Source organism: Numida meleagris, chromosome 2, assembly GCF_002078875.1.
Source record: "Numida meleagris isolate 19003 breed g44 Domestic line chromosome 2, NumMel1.0, whole genome shotgun sequence".
NCBI classification, from domain to species: domain Eukaryota; kingdom Metazoa; phylum Chordata; class Aves; order Galliformes; family Numididae; genus Numida; species Numida meleagris.
The window spans coordinates 96,973,545-96,994,367 of NC_034410.1; the positions used below are offsets into that span (position 1 = coordinate 96,973,545).

The 20,823-nt window shown below is 44.2% G+C and overlaps 1 protein-coding gene across 2 annotated transcripts in view; it reads right to left on the bottom strand.

Annotated features, from left to right (window-relative positions):
- Positions 1-20,622, bottom strand: part of RAB31 (RAB31, member RAS oncogene family) — a 58,052-nt gene extending 37,430 nt beyond the window's left edge. Inside the window, exon 1 of one of the 2 annotated variants that reach the window (XM_021387669.1) lies at positions 20,368-20,622. In XM_021387669.1, coding sequence (XP_021243344.1) covers positions 20,368-20,391 — 24 coding nt within the window. In that variant the 5' untranslated portion in view covers positions 20,392-20,622. Of the gene's footprint in view, positions 1-20,352 lie in introns of both variants that reach the window. The other variant, XM_021387668.1, reaches the window with a different exon arrangement.

A 20,823-nucleotide genomic window follows, 5' to 3' on the forward strand; every position in this document is an offset into this window, starting at 1 on the left:
ACACAGAATCCTTCTGTGCTATCTTAACACACATGGCTTTTTAATATATGTAAAATTAAATAAACCATTTAAAAATTCTTTTATGACACTAGGATTTAGGAAATGCAAAAAGAATACTATATGGTATTTCACGTGAGGAAACAGCATGCTAAAAACAAACATACTGAAGAAACTGCCTTCTGTCCTCTCCAGAAAAAAGAACATCTGGCTTGTAATTGTTACAGATCTCATGACTAACTTCCCATTTCAGCTTTAAAAGAGGGTTCAGATACCCTGGCGACGACGGGTGTGATAAAAATCTGCACTGAGAAGTAAAGGAGAACTGATCTCTACAAAAGGCAGATGAAACACAAGATTCCACTGGAAGGATGGAAGATTTCCCATCAACTCATTTAAATTCAGGACTTAATCCAAGGTATTTCAATTTGTATACATTTTTACAGATCGAAAGTGTCTGCTCCTTTAAATGTTTTGGTTGTTTTTTTGTAATAACTACGATTCATTGAGATGCGGCCTCAGTTAACTGGAGGAGTTGGACTGGATGATCTCCAGAGGTCCCTTCCAACCCCAGCTTCCAAGTGCATGCAGCAGAAACACCCACACTCAAATGCGGCCACCGAGGATCTTGTCAGCATACTTCTCAGTGAGATAACGCTGCCCTGTGTCATCTTACAGTTACAGAGAGACGGGAAAAGAAAAATAAAGGTCAGGTCAACATACAGAACAAGGGTACAGTCAAAGAGCTGTGCTGCTCTCACAGAAGAGGATTTGCTCAGAGAGGAAGCTGGCTGTTCCTTGTTATTTCAAAAGGAACAATTCCTGGCTCCCAGTCATATAGTCATGCCAATGGACCAATTTCTTGGCTGGTTTGTTACTAACTGGAAAAAAAACAGATGAGCTGGTTTATGCTCAAGATTTCCCAAGTTTTGTTACACTGTCTGACTCCTGCCAGCACCATCACAGATAGGAAGAAGAGGTCTTTGCTTTGCTGAGGGCAGAATTCCCATTGCTGAAGCAATTAAGATGTACAGATGAGAATGTTTGAGTTGGTATGAAGTTGCCAAAAGGGAGAAAACTGCCCTTATTATAAATACATGTAATATTTTTAATGCAAAAGGCAGCACTCAATCTCTGCAACTGGTCAGGCAAATCTGAGGTAGAAAGATGTGGTTTCAGCTTTTGGGAAAGAAAAAACCCACGCAGAGAGGCCTTTCATTCTAGTAGCTCTGTATAGCACAGCTGGTTCAGACTTGGCAGTTCAGCCACTGCACATTAAAATAGCCGTTCTTTCCACTGTCAGAATTGGCCATGATTTAGTTTCTGATTTACAGCTGAATCCCCCTGGCCCATTCCCATTAGCCACAGCAGGAGTTTGATGGAATTTGAAAATTCACAGCAGCATAATCACATCACAGTGCTGCTCGGTGGCTGGCATTTTATTAGCTATCATCAAACAGATAGCTAGGCCTGCACTCCCAAAAAGTGCTGGAGGAAAGCAGAAATGTGTGCTCAGCTCTGGTCAAGCCTGGTATCTTGGATGAATGTCACTCCTTGTGACAGACCTGGCATGCAGCACTGAGATACCCAGCCTGCATTTTTGCTGCTTGCACAGATGCCAGCTCTTAGCCAAAAGGTTTGAGTAAAGCTGAGCACAGGAATATTGCTGTCTTTAAGTTCCAATGCAAGGTAAAAATCCATGAAAACTGCTTCACAGTTTGCAGCCTGCTTTACTCCTCTACGCCTGCCATTAACATTTCAATCATTACTCAGAAGATCAGATGCAGGCAGCATTGCAATATTTTCCATGTCTTACTAATCCAGTTACAGCTGCTCTTTAAGGCTGTGGCTGGCAGCTTGAGGAGCATCTGAAACCAGCTCTGGATTTTTATCAACTGTATGAACGTACAAGGAAGAGTTATGCACAAGAGATTCCTGATCACAGTTTCCATGAATCCCTGAATCATCCTACCCAATAAACTTCTGCTCACCTTAAATACATCCCTTCTCCTTCCCTGAATTTGGGTATCGTTTACTTTTCTGAAGACACTACTATAAGAAATAATACCTTTCACAGGCCCCATGTCCAGAAACACCCCTAGGACTGAACTGAACCTGCTGAGCATGGGGCTAGCCCCAGCAAAGACACAGGCATCCACAGAGGGGTGGCCTCTAGGAAGAAGTGAGCAAAGCTTCTTGTTGGATTCAGTTTTTCCATCTGCAAGATGTATCAAGTAAGCAAACCCCACCACTATGAAAGCACATAAACGAAAAAGCAAGAGCAGGCCTCAGGCTGACACAGAAGCAGCCTCCCAGCTGCTTCAGAAACATAATACTGCCTGTGACTGTAAGCTGAACCAGGGGAGAGCAGGCTGAGGTGCTCTGAAGCTTTGCCTCTGCTGTCAGAAGAACGCGCTTCTCATTCAAGACATCTGATTTTTTTTAATTCCAGCTCTCTGTAAAGTTCTGTATTGTGAGAAATAGATTGTTTCCATGATGAGCAACCGGATTCTCAGAACACATCTTATTCTTCTTGGATTGCTGACAGCCACCTTCCAGAACAGCAGTGCTGAGCCATGGGCAGCCTGCTACCCAAAGTAGTCGCATGGCTTTCCTGCTCTGGAGCCCATTCCAGACAGGCCCTCTGCCAAGTGGTCTGTTCACCACCACCTTGAACTGACTTCATTCATTACCTCTGGAACTCTGAAGAGCTTGCAGAAGCCTGGCAATGTACTGTTGCAACAAGAGCTACAAGCAACATCAGGCACAGTCTCCTGCTACAAGGGATGTACTGGACTTGCTGCAATGGTTTGTGGGACACTTGATAGCAAAATAAATTCCTAAATGGAAGAACTGGAAATACAGTTTGCCTCCAGGACCGTTAACAAGCTATCATGCAGTTTCCCAAATAAAAGGCATTTGCCAAACGAACAGGAACACTACTGTTGAACACTGGAGCAGAATCACAGAATCATAAAGGTCAGAAAAGACCACTAAGATCATCAAATTCAACCATCAGCTCACCACCATGCCCACTAACCATGTCCCTCAGTGCCACATCTACAAGTTTCTTATGCCTCCAGGGATGGTGACTCCACCACCTCCCTGGGCAGCCCATTCCAATGGGATACCAGAGCTCCTCAGGATCCCAGAATACATTCAACTTGATGCAACTGTGTTTACAAGGGCAGGGTTACTCTGCAGCCTATCACTTTTTCCAAGTACAAAACACCACAGCTCTTCTGGTCCTCTCTCTATGTGAACTATTCAAGAACATTCCTGTCTGTATTGCATTTCTATTCTTCTCTAGAGTTGTAATACATAGTAACTTCAGCACCTGTTAAGTAAGTGGGCATACTACTCCCTCATCAAGTTAGGATGGTTTGTGTCAGTTCTCCTACGACAAATCACGCCTCCCCACACACATCACTTCTAATTGCTAGCATAATTTCAGGCCAACACAGATGTTGTGGAGCATGAAATAGCTGCAGAGTAAGGTGTTTTCCTCCGGTATGCTTTAGAATTAGATTAACTGCAATTCCCTCGCCAGGTAGGAAGCGGACTGCCTGCTTGCAGAGATGTTTCTCTATCCAAGCCAGGTCATCTTGTCATATTACAGCACAATTCCTCCACTCAGGTTCACAAGGACTACATTTGGCACAGGAATTTTTGGCTCTACTAGTCTCAACTCATTGGCTGTTAAATGAAAACAGGAATTACTTGATTTTACCTTGTAAGGGCATTATGAGGATTTAAATCAGAGAGAGCTGCAAAATGCTTAGATGCTACAGTGCTAAGGAACCTCTGAAGTGTCTGGAGAGTGAGTTTGTTTGGTATATGTATCCTCAATACTATCTGCATAACCCTAATAGCCATTTAAAAAAAAATAGAAATATCTGCTAGCCAGATAGTGCGTCATATACTCAGAGATAAGATAGCATTATCTGATCCCTTCTCTTTGTTCACTTGGCCACACTGGACAGCAAAATGCATACAGTGACTGCCAATTCTGCCTCTCCCTGGAGCTGGATGTCTCTACAGCCACCTCTCCTGCTCCCACCCAGCCCTCATAGCAAAACATCTGCCGCCAGGTTCTGGGCTGACGTACCAACATGATTATTCAGCATGTGGTTTCCTTCCGCATGCATCCTGCACACATCCTACTGCGGTAGGAAAGTTAGGCATGTACAGCTCCTCTGCTATCTGCTTTACTGGGAGCCAGCATACTCAGTCCTATTTGTTCTGCCATTTTGCAGATTTTCTCTGAAAGCTAGAAAAAAAACTTTTCATACATTCATTGTGACAGGTTCTCTCCCTTGCTCTCCACCAGGTCCTAAACTCAGTAATCTCAAGACAGAAAATCCTAACTTCCAAGTTTCAGATACAGCTTCAGTATTTTGTGGTATCCTTTCCTCTCTCACATAGAAAAATGCATTTCCTACACTCCCCCAAACCTGAACTGCAATATTAAGATCTCTCCATCTACCTACTTTTGTCAGAACCTTCAATACATACTATGGCCTCACCAAACTAGAAAGTACAAAAGCCAGGAACATTTTGCCATCTTATCAAAGGGATGTGCTTGGCCAGAGATGAGAGAGCAGCTAGTGTCTGTACAGGAGCTAACGTTAACAATAAATTCACTTTCCAAGAGCCATTCACATCTTTATACATGAAATATTTTATGAAACCAAAAACAAGTTCTCTTCTAAAGAGTTTAGAAGATTATTATTCTGCTATCCTAACAAAGGATCCAAATGTGGGGACTCAAGAGACTGTACATTATCACTTTGAAAGAAGACAAGACTCCGCTGGAAAGATGACCCAGTCAGAGCTATTTGTCCTTCATACAAAGTCCAGTGATTGAACTGGCATCAAAGCAGCAGGAAGGAACAAACCCTTGTTTAACACTGCACTAGCTGTGGGTGTGAGGACTATCAGTCACTTGAACTACCCACAATCCAGGAAATCACAAAGTGGCACATATGACTGCTGTACTCACTCAGAGCTTACAAACTCCTCTGCTCGTCAGCAACCTGCTGACTCCTTCCCCCCCTCCCTTACCCTAGAATTGGCATGCGACTACAAAGCAATCTTTATTTATAAAGAGGGTGGTAGAGGGAAAGGGAAACTAAGTCACTTCCTTCAAAGCTTTTTTTTTTTAAATAGCTCCAATATAGTAAAAACAAACCACGAGGCAAAACAAATGCAAATAACGAAGAAAACGGGGCCTGTGGGTCAGTATCAGAACCGTCTCAGCTCTTCTCTCTTCAGCTTGACTCTGTAGACACAACACTGTAGAATATATTAAAAAAATAACAAAATTAACACTGCAGTCAGTCTAGAGATTTAAAGCATGGGATCACTCAGTAATTTTTAAAGCTCATCTATTTCGGTCATAAAAACTCAAATCCATACTCTTAATTTAAATACTTTATGTCTAATCAATGCATCATACTGCAGTGTAAGCTAACCACACTGCCATGCTAGCATGAGGGTGGACAGCAGAAATAGTAGTGTTCAGTCATTATTAACATCATTTAGAAACTGCTTTGCCACATCAAACTTCCAGCTGACTCTCTGCATCTTCTCTTACATGTTTCCTTCCCCTCACAAGTTAACAAATTCAGCACAGTAGCTGAACCATCAAGAGAAATGGAGGATATTAAATTAAAATCAAAGAGCAGAATCTCAATCATTCAATTTCTTCTGCCCTCATCAGCATGTGGCAGGGAGTGCTGCAGAGGAAGAAGTGCTTAGCGTGGTGAAAAGGAAGACTGGAACCCGGTGTTTATTTGCATTCCTTCACCCGAAATTGTGATTTCTGGGGGCTCTGGCTAGTCACTTAAGATGCTGAATGTTTTACTTGAAACTGTAGAGGATGTTCAAAAGTGTGAACTCAAAAAATAAACACAGCAGCTAGGAGGAAGGTGGTGTCCATGTAGATGACTGATGGGATGAGAGGATGAAGCAAGAGGAGCAGCTTTCAAGAAGCAGTCACACCCAAATCTCCTTTGGAGTTGCAGCACATGGCAAGGTATCTACAAAATAAAAAAGTCCCCCCCAGATGCAAAGGGACCCGGTAGGAACCCAGTAGTGCAAAGGACACCTTTATTGAGACTTGCTCATGCTTTCCAGTACAGCAAAGCAGCTTTGGAGCATACCAGCATGGTGACAAGCTGGCAGAAGCAGTTCCATCCTCTGAGGACCACAAGGTCAAAGAAGCCACTGGCTGATGAAGTCACAGGGAACACCTCTGCTTCAAAGGGACTGCCTCAAGACAGATCCTATGACAAAGAGCAAAACCCCTTGACACTGCTTCCCATGAAGGAAGCTGCACCACAAAACCAAAGGCTGTAAAACACTTCTCCAAAGGCTGGAGGGCACTGCAATGCAAAGGAGGGCATTTATTTGGGAAATAGCACCACCTGGTGACTCCTGGTACTAAGGGAGGAGGGAATGAGACAACGTGGCCATAATAGGAAGAAAGAAGCGCTGGCTTAAATGCTCAAGTGAGTTGGGAAACAAGAGCCTAGGTAGGGAGGGATGAAGATGACCCAGTAGAGTTGCAAGAACTAGATACGTGGGACAGACAGACAGACGAGTGCCTGAGCACCTTCCCTCAGAAACATAGCCATCTCTCATTGCTGTTGTCACCAAGGGACCACTGCACAGCAATCAGCTGTGTGAACGTAGCAAGGGCATCTGGAAAGGTTCTCCATATCCCATGGATAAACTGCTGCATTAAACAAGATACTGCAAAGTACAATTGTTGAACAAAATATCAACCTGAGGGATTTTTACTTGCTCATTTTCAGGAGATCTGTGGCTGTAGGAATTTACAGAGCCTCTACCACCCAAATAAGATTCATGCTTTTTCACTATTTGCCCTCTACTCATCTCCAAATCATAGGATCCTCTTGACCAAAGCATAACAGAGAGAAGCAGGTAGATTTACCCTAACAGATGTCCTGAAAATAGTAAGAAAATGTAACATCTCACACTTTCATACACTGTTCCACCTCTTCGCTCTACCACCCTAGTTCACCTAACAGCCTCTCCCTGTTGCTGTTCTGCTGACTTCCCAGCTCAGCGCCACCACAGAGAGTCAAATATGATCATTTCCGTGTTTACCACTTCATCTTTCAGGTGAGGAAGTGAAAACAGAGTCCCAGTTTACCACTGGAAATTTCCTATGGTGGTGATCGCCATTCAACACCTCCCTCAGCTAAGAAGGAGCCAAGTGCGAGCCTAGAAGATCTCTTGAGCATGTGAGATCTCATCAGGGAGAAGCTATATAAAGCTGAAGTAAAACAAACGGGAAAAAAAGTCCTGTTCTAAAGCCTATGTATTTAACTGAGCATGATATCCAGCAACTCAAATTATTTTCTGGACAAACTTGGGAGACCTTTAACATTCACACACCGACATCCTTTTCCTACTTACTCTCCCTCTAAACATACATTTGATATACTGCTCTTCACACAGAAATTCCTATTAAAATACAGTAAACCTTTGTGAGTAACACCTGCTGAAGAATTCAGATAATTAGCCCTCAACTTGAAAAAAAGGGATAGGTGTACAAGTTACTGTACCTCCCATTTTCAATGATAGTAAGTGGTGATTGCAGGCTGTTCTCTCTACAGGCCACATGCACATTTACCAGCATAACAATCTGGTCAAATATCATTCATCATCATTGTGCAATGCAGTGATGAGAGAAACTAAACTCAGTTTTTAGACTAAAGACAAATAACCTGAGGCTTTCATAATTCAGTAAATACATTAGGCAACAGCATCCTAACAAATGTTTTTGAGTATAGTTTGGCAACAAAAAATGAGATGAAAATTCTGTGTTGTTCTTCCCAAAACAAATTCTTTTCTTAAGTGAACCTTCCCTGCACATGTTTGGAAAGTTTGAGCTGCTACAAATAACTGTATGACAAGGGGAAAGTCTTTGACCCAAATTGCTGTTTCACACAAGTCCAAGAGACCGCCTCTTCTGCTGACAAGTCCTACCACTAAAGCCACAATCTCAAAATACAGGCTTGTTAATATACCTTACTAAATAAAGAAAAAAAGGATATACTTTCCCCCTATAGAGGTATTTTCAAATCCTCCAGTTAGCCTGGAGTCAATAATCCAATCCAAGCATTTATAGTTTTGTATTACAGATTGCTCACAAATCCCAGTCTGGATAAAAACAGCTTGCTTTACTGCTCAAATACATTAGTTCAATTTCTCCTACTAAAAGAAGGCAGCAACTCTTATGCAATCAAATTTATGCACAGTTTGGTACAGTATTTGAGGAAATGGCTCTTGGTATTCAGCTTACTATTTCAGTAATATTTATATTGTCAAGCAGTTGCCTGGAAAATTTTTAAGAGGGCTGAATTCCCTTCAAGCTTGCCCATCCAAGCTCAGCAAGCAATGCTTAGACATTCCTCCCCCAGTTTGTTACCAGGTCACTTGCAACTTATTACTGTATTTAATATTTAAAGAGGAAGAAGAAAGCCACACATATTATGAGTGCTAGCTGAAACACCAGTTGAAACTTCAACTCTGGAGAAAAGACGACCTATCTTGCATCAGTGTGTGACAGTGAGGAAGGTGGCACAGTTTCAGGGTGCAGCTATATAAAGACATTTCCCCTAACAAATGGAAACCAGCGTCACAGCTGCAGATCTTTGTTTTGAGTTAGTGGAGTCCTAGCAAGTGACACAGTACCCAAGAACTACCAGAAGCAAAAAAAAAAAAAAACAACTTGCCCTCATACGCCTGCTCTGCCCCATGCTTCCCCCGCACATGTTGAAACCATGCCATCTGTGACAACCAACAGAATCTTTACATTGGCCAAATACCAGAACTCTGACAAAGTATCTCCATCTGCTTACCAGTTCTTTTCAAGCTGATGCACCCAGCATCTGTAAAGTCAGGAATCTCTCATGGTCAGCAGTCTAAAGGTTGCTCAGTTGGCAATGGCATCTCCTTTATCCAGGATGCCCATACAGTTCCCCATCCCACCCACGGTCTTTGGAAACCTTTATTTGTAACAAAGCATGCCTTCCCTCTGGGCATCAAGAGATGAGAGTTTAGTTAGAGATTTACTGAAATCTGCCATTATTTGTTACAAGTTAAATCCTTGAAATCAGGTGTTTTCATTTCCTAAATTGATGTGCAGGACTGGGAATGGACAATGGGATGTTTGCATAAACCTAAACATGTTAGGATTTTTTCAAACAATTATGTTTGGATCACTCAGATTAATTGTGGTTTCACCCTCATCTCATCTATTCTCTGGTCCTGAAGCTCTCCCTAATATGACAGACATCACCACTTACTTTAAATAGCGTCATATAAGGACCCACCTGGTGCATGTCCCTTTGTCACTCACAGAAGTAAACAGAAGAGATAATAGCAAGCACAGCATAGTAAAACCCAGGGCTGAGATTTTTACCTGTGGATTTATTGTGTGAGATGCTGTGAACTTACTGAGGGCAAAGCTATCTGCACCAAGCAGGATAATAAATCAAAGACTTCATCAGCAGAAGGCTGTATCCTTTAAGCAGCTGGTTTCCTGAATGTTTTCACATTCCACTGATTTTCAACTTGACATCTCCCAAAGCTGGTACCACTACTGCCATGGAATTCTGTTTTTTGTTGTTGTTGTTTTTTGGAAAAGCCCTTTAAATGAGCAGAAGCAGTTTTTGTTGCTGTTATCATTAATGCACCTTCCTCTCTCCACCACAAAAGTAACTAAGAGATAAGCATTTAACTTTTCTCTGCGAGTCAGTTATAAGTGCTGATAATCCTGGCCAACTTTTCCCACTTCTTCTCTCAGAAACTGCAATTCAACCACAACGGCCAAAAGCACACAAGCACAGCAACCCTCAGTTGAAAACACACAGGAACATTTCAAATGGCTGCGCTAAACCACAAAGTTCAGTATAAGCAGAACTTGGGAGACAAGAATAGCTGGGTACTGGTGCAGCCTGCATGCTCAGGACCATGCAGGATGGAGCCCACAGTTGCCACTGCCCACAGACAAAGCAGAATGACAGACAAAGGGACTCTGTATGATATCTCAAGCGGCCCATAAAAATCTTACTGGACTTTCCCTTTCAGCTACCCAACCTACACCGGGGGCATTCTTGACTAGCCAAAAGGTACTGCTCAATTTAATACAATATAAACAACAATTCTGTGGGTTCAGTGGGAAAAAAAATTTTTGAAACACAAATGAAACAAAGCTAACTAAGTCAAAGTTACATCTACCCAAAAAAAAAAAAAAGGAAACTGGAGGCTGAGATAAAGGAAGAAGTAGCTGGGTTTTTCACCCCACATTTTTTTGTTTGCTCTGCATGACTTTGTTTCCCTACTTCCAGCTTCTCTTTCCCTCACCCATTCTCAGATTTTACTGTCTGTGTTCCTCATTCTCCTCTGCCTAGTCCTTTACAACTCTTCTGGTCTACAAGCCCCCAACATTCTTCTCTCATGCATTACACCAGCCTAAAGGAAAACACAAACCTAGTCACAACATTCCCAATCAACTAAAATGCCTAGTCAACTAAAGCAGCGCCCTCCACAGTTTAGCATATCCTGAAAGCCAAGCAGAGGAAAAACTGAGCTACTGCATCTGCTTGTAATGTTAAAATAACACAGGTCTTGAGCCATTTCTGTCACTTCAGATACCTAATTAACACAGACTTTTTTCTGTTTATCCTCCACATAGCACTGCATTCAGCTATCTAAGCATGTGCAGAGCTTTAAGAATGGAAATCAATTCAGCCTGTTCAGCTAAGGCTGAAGGATGCACCCCAATATACTGCTGAAGAGAGATTAGCCCAGTGCTTTGAATTCAACGTGCTCTTCACAAGGTCTTCACTCAAATTAGGGCTTCTGTAACATTAATACTGATGAAAGATTATGTTACCTGGTTTTATAAAGCTGGCATTTTTGTTGCTTAAAACATGCTCCAGATGCTTGTCAAGTATGCTATTAAGGACACCTCGGAGGGGGAAAAAGACAAAATTTAGAAGATCATTAGCACAAATTATACTGTGTTGCAGGAGTCATAACAGTTCACGAGACTAAACTGGGACTAACTGCTTAATTTCTTCATTGATGTTCAAGCAAACAGACAAAAACAACACAAGATTTTTGCTGAATTGTCCACAAGAATGGTATTTTTAAAAAAGCTGACTTAAGGGATAAGGCTAGAGAAACCCTTGTTTGTAGGATAATCAGTTCTCGAGTGTGCTAACAGTAAGATTATCATCATAGTAATTGCAAAAGTTGAAATCAACATGGGATACACACCATGAAAGGCTTGTGGCCTGGGAGTGGTTGGAAGCTTCCAGTTCATATCACCTTTAACAAGATACACTGGAAGGGCTGATTTTCTGACACTTGAAATACACCTACTTATATTTAGTTCAGTTAAAAAAAAGGAGGAAAAGAACTTCCTATTCAATAAAAGGAATGCATTCTTTCTCACTTCCCAAATCCCTCCAGGAGTTAACCAGTTGACAGATTCATCCAGCCACAGTGAGGAAGTGTGCCTTTGTGCACTGCTAGCAGTGTCTGTCAGTCAGTGACAGTTCCCTTAAATTAACAAATGCTATCTTAAACAAACAATCATAATATTTGCTTCCACAGATGGTAGAAACTACTTGAGATTAAAGTTGTGACTGCACATGGACAAACACCTCAAATATCTCAGTTTCAATATGCTTCTAACTCCTGAACTACTAACCATAGTGATCATGTGTTTTCTCTCCTTTAAATCAAGAAGCTAAAAACACATTCAAGTCTCAAGGGCCAAACTGAGCCTAGGTATAATCCCACGCTGCATTCAAGTGAGTGCTCACTGGTATGATCTTCATATCATACCACAGAAGCCCAGTGATCTCCACTACAGCTGCCCTTCATTGGCATAACCAAATGTTGACCAAACACCTAAGGACTCCTCTTCTGCCACTGAATTCCCAGTATCTGAATCAAAAGGAAGAAAAAGGCATGTCTGAAGAATATACACAAGATACAAGAACATAAAGGAGATACAAGCTACCAACAGGGCTACAAAGATGGTGAAGGGCCCAGAGGGCAGGATGTATGAGGAGCATCTGAGGTCCCTCGGTTTGCTCAGCCCAGAGCTGAAGAGCTGAGGGGAGGCCTCATGGCAGCTGCAGCTCCTCACAGGGAGCAGAGGGGCAGCGCTGAGCTCTGCTCTCTAGTGACAGCGACGGGGCCAGAGGGAACAGCACAGGGCTGTGACATGGAGGTTGGTTGTTAGGAAGAGGTTCTCCACCTGAGGGTAGTGGTCAGGCCCCAGAACAGGCTCCCCAGAGCAGTGATCGTGGCACTGAGCTGATGAAGTTCAAGGAGCATTTGTACACTGCTCTCAGACATAGGGATTGAATTCTGGGTGGCCCTGTGTGGAGCCAGGAGTTGGACTCAATGATTCTTGTAAGCCTCTTCCAAGTCAGGATACTCTGTGGTTCTATGAGTCCATGACTACAAGCATAAGATAGAGAAGGTTAGAGTTACCCCAATGCATGTTGCTGGCCACCAGTAAGCATGGAAGGGTATGCGAGTGACTTCAGATCTGTCCCACCACTCTGCAACATAGCTTTGTTGGAGAATTGTTAGATCCCATCTATACTTGAGCTTTGTTGGTTCCAGAATGAAACAGGCAAAAATAAATCAAAATTAAGCCTACTTTAGGAAGCTCTTCTAACTCTGCCTCTGTAGACAGGCTCTAAAGTAAAGGAAAATCTGCCTCAGGCAATGCCAACTACAGGTAAGCCCATGCAGAAGGCTGATACTTATCATTCTAAAAGATCGCTCTGACAACGTTTATAGTCCACATCGGTTGTGCACAGCGGAGTAACCAGTCCAGCCGGGAGATTCAGTGACGTCAGCCACATCCTGTCACCCTGCTGACACGCAGGAAATGATCACTTCGGGACACGAAGCATTCAGGAGCTGGATCTCATGCACGTGTGCTTCCACGTGTTTCACAAACAAGACCTTACTCTGCTCAAAACAGAGAGCACAAGACCAAAAAGACTACCCTATCCTCCAAAAAAACATCAAAACCGCACACTAGAATTTATGTTTAAAAATAGCCACATGGAAATAAAAACATTTGTTCCACTGACTGCTGTTCAGCTTTCATTAGTGGCTCTGCAAGCCTGGAGACTGTAAATTATAACGCTGGCATTTGCTTACACAAGACAGTGTGCTGAAGCATCCCGTCGTTCATGTGCACTGACGGCTTGCAAAAGCTTCTGCTTTCCTGCCTGTGGTAGTGTCCAAACTTAGGGGCACAGCAAGCCCCGACAGGGAGCAGAGCACTGAGCTTGCTCTACCCAAACAACAAGCAGGGCATGATCCAATCAAGCAGCATGATTAGTGCTGAATGGAGGTGAAGGTTGTTTTTTTTTTTTTTGCAAATATCCAAAGGTAGTGAAAGAGGTGAAGGGGGCAGGGGGAAGTAGACTGGCTTAAACCTGCTGCAAAGTTGAGTAGGCTCAGCAGTTAGAAATACGCAGGGGAGACCTCATTGCTCTCTACAACTACAGCAGGGGCTGGTCTCTTCTCCTAGGTAACTAGTGTTAGGATAAGAGGTAATGAATGGCCTTAAGTCCCATTAGGGAGATTCAGGCTGGATATTAGGAAAAACATCTTCTCAGAATGGTGAGGCACAGGCTGCCCAGGGAGGTGGCAGAGTCACCATCCCTGGAGGTGCTCAAGAACTGTGTGGATGTGGCACTGAAGGACTTGGTTAGTGGGCATGGTGTGATGGGCTGATGGTTGGACTAGGTGATCTTAGTGGTCTTTTCCAGCCTTAATGATTTTATGTGTATATGGAGAAGAGTAGACTGAACTCATAGCAGCTTTCAAAGGGAAAGTCCATCAGAAAAAGAAACCTCAAGCAAATAGGAAGCTACCTTCCTTCGCCTCCTTCCTCAGAAGGCAGGGCCAGCTCTGGCCACAAAGTGGGGAGCTTCCACCACACACAGGGGGCTGCGGTCTCCATTCCCCTGCCAGCTGCTGTGGGCCTGGTTCCTACACCAGACCACAGACCTAAAGTGCCTGCGTAGCACACTGCCTATCTTACCCAGGCAAACACATTTGTTCCCTGCAGGAATCCAGTCAGGATCCAATGTGCCAATCAGGGTGAAAACTCCCTGTCTTCCACCAGCATTCCCTACCCTTTTGGAGGAATCTGTGGTTATCTACCTGCTGAGCATTGCCTGGCCTCAGAAACAGCTCTGGGAAACACAAGCAAAGGAACTACCACACCTCCAGACAGAGGTAGAGATGATGACCAAGAAGTCACACCACAATCTCACACTGCCCATTATCAGAGATTGAGATATGGTCATCGGAGCCAATAGCAAGAAACAAGCTGCCTCACACTCAGCTTGTTTTCTGAGAATATGGCATAGCCTGGAAATACATGCTCAAAAACCAGATCCTGTAGGGTCTTCCAACCTTGAAGACTGGGGAGGTGGTATTTGGAAGAGGGAGCAGAAGTGAAGCAAAAAGAAAAGGCAGATGCCTGAAATCACCTAGAGCAGAGCCTATGGTTGCCTCTCTGCAAATGCTCCTCACAACAAGGAGATGTAGAAATAATACTATTCATCCAACCTGTACACTTGCAGAGTCTACAGACTCCACATATTCTCATCAGATACAGTTTACCACTAGCAAAATTCACCAGCACTGTAATTTCTATACACATGCAAAAGCTCTGCAGATTCAGGGGTATTTGTCCGGGATCAGCACAGCTACTGCCTGTTCTGCCACTTCCCTAAATTGGATTTGAATTGCAATAAACAGTAACAACAAAGCAAGCTACTGCTGTAGAAACAAGTCTTACTATCAACACAAATCTCAGAAAACAGACTTTAAATGTAAATTAAAAAAACAGAACAAGTGTGTTTTTTCCCCCCTCCACATCTCTTGCACAGTTTGTGACTGCTTCACACGCTGCCTCAGCACTACTTGAGTAAGGAGGGTGAACACTGCACTCAGTCTTTAAAAAAATTGAGCTTACTACCAATTCAACTTCCTTATTTTGGTAGAAATAATTTGCTTTTCTCTGAATTACTGTGAAACAAGAAGTTTCACAGCTTTTCAGCCAATATTAGGAAAGCAAAAAGAGAGACAGAAGCTAGGAGCTGGGAAAGCCTGAAAAAGAAATAAATACAATTTGTCAGACAGCAAAATGACAGCCTACATGCGATTCATGGACAACAGCCACATCAGGATGGCAACATCTCATTAAACAAGCAAGTCAAAACCAGGGGATCAGAGCTGAGGAATGATGCACAGGTGATAGGAGCTGGTTGCATGCTGTCCTCTCCAACAGCAGACCACAGGGAATTCTTTTTCTGCCTAGTTTATTAGTGACTAAAAGCTTCCCATTTGGACACTTTGCAACTATTGAAAATAAAGCCTGTTTTCAGTTCTGCCTTCTGCTACTTCAGATCTCCTCCATAACCACCAGCCTGGTTGAGTTGCTGTACACGAAAGCAGAATTTGTCCTCCACATTTATCTTTCCCTAGAAAGATATTCAGGTTGTAACACAGTTTACTCATTTTTCTAAGCAATTCCACTCAAAATTTTGGAAGATTCAACAAAATAAATGTTTGGAAATACATCAGGAAAGCAGTAAGGCCAAGTTCAATATGAAAACTTGAATTCCATTCCTCCGCGGCTCTACATGATTAATGGTTTACCTACATATTTAGTGTCAGCACTGCAGAAACCTGATTGTGCCATTTAAACAAATCTTATAATTTAATAGGAAAAAATACAGAACATAATTGTTTATAGATACAAAAGGCATTTCTCACTTGCTATGTAATTTGATTTTTTGTGATTTTTTTCCCCTCTAAACAAAATAGCCTAGTGTTCTTCAGTGCCCTGGTAGACTGTTCTTTTGAATGGCAGGGTAAGGGAATGGAACATGGAAGCACCATGAGTTCACTTAAGTGAAGACTTCAGAGTACACTTCACCAGGTTTCCCAAGAAAACAGGACACATGCAGTCATACTAACACTGCATGCCTGGCCACCTGCCTTTCGGTTCCTCTATGAGTTAAAATCATTGCCCAGCTGAGCACACATTCTGATATGGGGCTAGAATTTCCAAGACTTGCAGCCACTTTTGTCTTCTGCACTACTCTGCAGCTCACATTTTAGAGTCAAATGAGAAATAAAACTGTCGACTTTTACAAACACTAACACAAACCAAAAGATTCTCAGTCATTCACATTCCATATAATTGCTACTTACAAGAGCGGGTACTTAAACTTCTTACTGGAAGGTCTAATGTGTCTATGAGTTCTGCTGAAGGAATTCGTTCTGCATCAAGCTCAATCCAGGTCCTTACATTATCATAACATCATGATAGGAAAAAGATTTTTATCCTCAAGAAAACTACTATTATTTTCTCAGTGACTTTAAATACCAAACAACTCTGTGCTCTGTTCCACACTCCACATAGACACCTCACACCAAGGTGCGGGACATCAACAAAGGTAACAAACTGTTCTCCATAGCTGGCCTTTGGGATCCAGTGGTGGAGAAACCCCCAAGGAGACCTCCTCCTCCACAGAGGAGATGGTACTCTACTTATAGGCTTCAGCTCACCAGCTGCAGGCAGCATTTGAAGACTATGCACTAGCAGAAAGCGTCTTCCAACAAGCAAGGAAGTAGAAACACAAACAAATTGATGAAAAAATGAAGTCTTATGCAAGGAGATTTAGGCGCTATGTTTGGAAAAAACTTTTTACAGTAAGCACATATAAGCTTTGGAAAATAGCCCTGGGGAGAACAGAAACCTTTGTCACAAGGTTTTAAAGCAAATATGTGTCAGGAAAGCTTTAAGTGGAGCTTTAGAATCAAGGAATGTCCTCTAAGTCTCTTCCAGTCCTAACTCCTCTGGTCCTGTGATGAACAGTCAGAACATAAAAATGTAGTAAACAAAACCCAAAAGGAAGGCAGCAATGGAAGTCACTTCAGATGATCATTGGCAAGCCACCTCCCAAAGCCTCTCTGAAGAGCTGTCAAAGTTTCCTTGGGAAGTGACAAAGACAAGAAATTTTGCCTCGGCCCTAGACCTGGAAACATCTGCCGTAGCTGCCACACACATCTATGTCAGGCCTTGGCAGAGGGCCACGAATCACTCCTCCACCTGCCTGAAAACTACATCAGCAGCCACAGCCCCATTAGGGCACCTGAATGCCATTCCCACCAGCCACACTTCAACACAGAAAGAGCATATTTGGCCCCTTCACCCCATGCTCCTTTGGTCCCTTGGGAGGGTTTCCACTCAGGACAGAAAAATCAGTCAGGCCAAATGGGAGCTGCAATTCACTTCCCCTACACCACAGCTAAATCTTGCTCAGCACCAGAAACCACTAACATGGGGACAACTGATGTGAACAAACATGTCAGAGTGAGAGGCCAGGAGGAATTCGGGGTGATGTGCCAGGGCTTGGAGCAGATGCTCAAGCAGTTGCTTGTACTATGATGAAGGCATTCCACAGGTGGATACATCACTACCCAGCAGCAGTAATTTACCAGGTGAAGTAGTTCCAGAGCAGGCTTGAGGCCACTTGCACAGCAGCATACTCAGGATAGCTATAAAATTCTATCTGCTTACTCTTCCACCTGAGGCCGTGAAGCAGCAAGCAATTAGGCAGGCATCCTGCTCCTACCAGCCCAGAAGCAGGCAGAAACCACCTCAATTCAAAAAACACTGCTTTCCCAGATCCATGTATAACCAAGATCTACAACCAACAAAGCCTGCCTTCCAAATGACTCACACATGGCTTGATTTGCCCCCAAATTCCCCTTCATCACTCTCTTGCAAGTGTTTTCTTTCCATAAACCTCAGGACTACCCCCTTCTTGTGCCTGGCTCCAGGCTGCTCCAAATTCCTCCTATCATACCCACAGAGTTTTAAAAAACGCAAGCTAATTTTGAGGAAGAACGAGTGAAATGCAGACACCAAAATCCAAGTTTTGATAGGTTTACATTGAAAACAATGGGCCAGCTTCTCTCCTGTGCTGCAGCATGACCCGGGCAATGTGAGGTTTCCTCCAAGAGTCATTAACTTACTCCTTATCTCTGCTGCTAGGGCTCCAGGACAAATGTTGGTCCTGCAGCATGGCAATATGAGTGGGCAGCATGGAGCACAGCTCTTATTTCTCTGCTCTCCTCAGCCTCCCATTCACACCTTCTATAGCCAAGCTAGGCTTCAAGGTATGTAGAGATGCTGGCTTTGCCAACATTAAGCCAGCTGCAAGCTCCCCCTCACTCAGGAATGCTGAGCTGGCAGAAATAGCTGAAGTCCAGGCCCTTTGCACAGCTGAGGGCTGCAGACCATCAGGGTACCAGAGCAGAATGAACCAGTGACCCTCCTATCTAATTTGTTCAGAAGTGGAGAGCAAGACAGGTTTATAAAACAACTTAATCCTTAACTTCTAATGTGAATAAGAACTCATTTTAGGGCTTGGACATGTCAGACTTAACTGATTAGCAAGGGCTCTCCTAGATACAATATGGATCAACGTGCCAGGCCTAGGACTGATGGAGAAGACAGCTGTTAAGATTCCTCTAAGTAGATGCACAAACAAATTTTTGGGTTACTATCTAAAGATAAGTATCTAACTAAGCAGATCAGCTGACTGATGACTGCAGTTGTTCACACAGACAGGCAATTTCCCTGTTTTAGGAGTCTGAACTTCATGAGGGGATTTTACATATGAAGGATTCCTTACTTCTGAAAAGCTAGAGCATGAACCTCCATGCCAAATGAGATGCTTGGGATCAGAAGAGACAGTTTTCTAGAATTATACCCTATTAAAACTCAGGAAAGAACATCCCTCTAATCATTAGATACTAAGAAAATATAGCTACAGATACTTACACCTTCCTGAGGGTTTCAACTGCCATTTTAATGAATCTACAGAGTAATTGCATACTCCTAGGAACATAGAGTTGCATTATAGCTTTCTTCCCTTGCTCTTAAAGAAGTAAACAACTGCCCTGCAAAACCTCCAGTACACGTCAATGTTACAAAACAGTAACAAGCAGTGGGCAAGAGGAATGTCATTTCAGAGGACACTTCATCTCTATGAAATTAGAGGATTTTCTACTGGGGGATAAAAAAATAAAGACATATCCACATGTTCTACCACAGGCTCCTCAGGCTTGTCTAAACCACATTTATTTTGTCTCTGTGCCATTTTAAAAGCTGAAGGCGGGAATTCTCATCAAGAAAAGAGGAATGGTCATTGCCAAATGCTTTGGGTTGAACTCCCCTTGCCCTGGCACCACATCCTGGCACCTCCTCAGGGCAAAGTACCCACACCATCCAGACTAAGGGTCAACACAAACCACAGGGAGCAGGAGGGACGGCAGTAGTTTGTTTTCCAGATGTTCAGCTCACTCGTGTTACGTGAAAGAATTCACTCCAAGTTTTCTTCTTCATGTAGTTCCCTGAACGTTTACGGAGATACGCCGCTGAAAGCTGCCTAACTTGCATCCCATACGTTGGAGATCACAGAATCATTCAGCTTGGAAAAGACCACTAAGATTAGCAAGTCCAGCCATCAGTCCACGACCACCAAAGCAAGCAGCAGTGCTCAGCTGGCAGCTGTTGGAGGAGTGGGCTTGCCCCACAGGGTCTGTCACCCCATGAGCACGCTTGGACGCACAGCTCCCTCCGTGCAGGGCAGAGCGGGGGCAGGCGGAGCCAAACTGCACAGCTAAGCACATTGCTGCTCCAAACGTTAAACACGCACGCACGCACACACACACACAAGAAAAAAAAGTGAAAGACGAGACAAAAGTTACAAGAAAGACATTCCTGTGAGGAGACGAGCGAAAGACGTTTCAAAATAAACCCACGCGAGCCCCTAAGCTCAGCACTCCGCGAGTATCGGGGCCGAGGGGCTCGCACCACGCGGGGCCGCGTCCCGGTGGGGTCGGGCCGCTGCCGCCGCCGCATCCCGCGCTCCTCCGCCTCCCGTCGCCCCGGCCCCATGGTGGCTCCAGCGACAAGCCGGGGGCTCCGGGTCCCTCCCTTAAAGAGCTTCCTCTTTTTAAAAGAAGTTCAAAACTAACAAAAATTCAGAATAAACTAAAGAAGAGGAAAGCCCCCTCGCCCCCCAGAGGCTGTCGAGTAGAGGAATTCACTCCGCCGAGCCGCCCGCCAGCCCCCGGACGGGCCCGCGGGAAGAGGGGCGGCAAATCTGTCCCTTTTCGCCTTCCACCAGCCGAGGAAGAGAGAAGCCCCCCGGCGCCCGCCCAGTCCCCGCCGCTACTCACTCCAAGCAGACACACTTTCAGCTCGCGTATCGCCATCATCTGCCCGGGGCCCGGCCGCTCCGCATCGCCCAGCGCCGCCGCCGCTCCGCACTGCCCCGCCGCGGCACCGAGCGCCGGGCCGCCCCCGCCGCGGTCACATGCGGCCCCGCCTCGGCGCTGCCCCGGGGCCGTGCCGACTCAGCTGCGGGCCGCTACCGGGATCTGCCTGCGGGTTTGTGCGCGCAAAAAGGAGACGAAAGGCCAACTCTGCTTTTACACAGCCCTGGTAGTAACCATTCGTGTTTTGATTCAGTCAGTCTCTGGGCTGCGTCCCACACGCAGGAAAGTAATGATTAATAACGATTTGCAGCTGCCAACCCCTCTCACTGATCTCAGAGGTGTCAAGAGATCTTGACACCTCTGAGATCAGTGAGAGGGGTTGGCAGATCACCCCCTCTATTCCTGGTAGCCAAATCTAGGGCTTATGGAAAG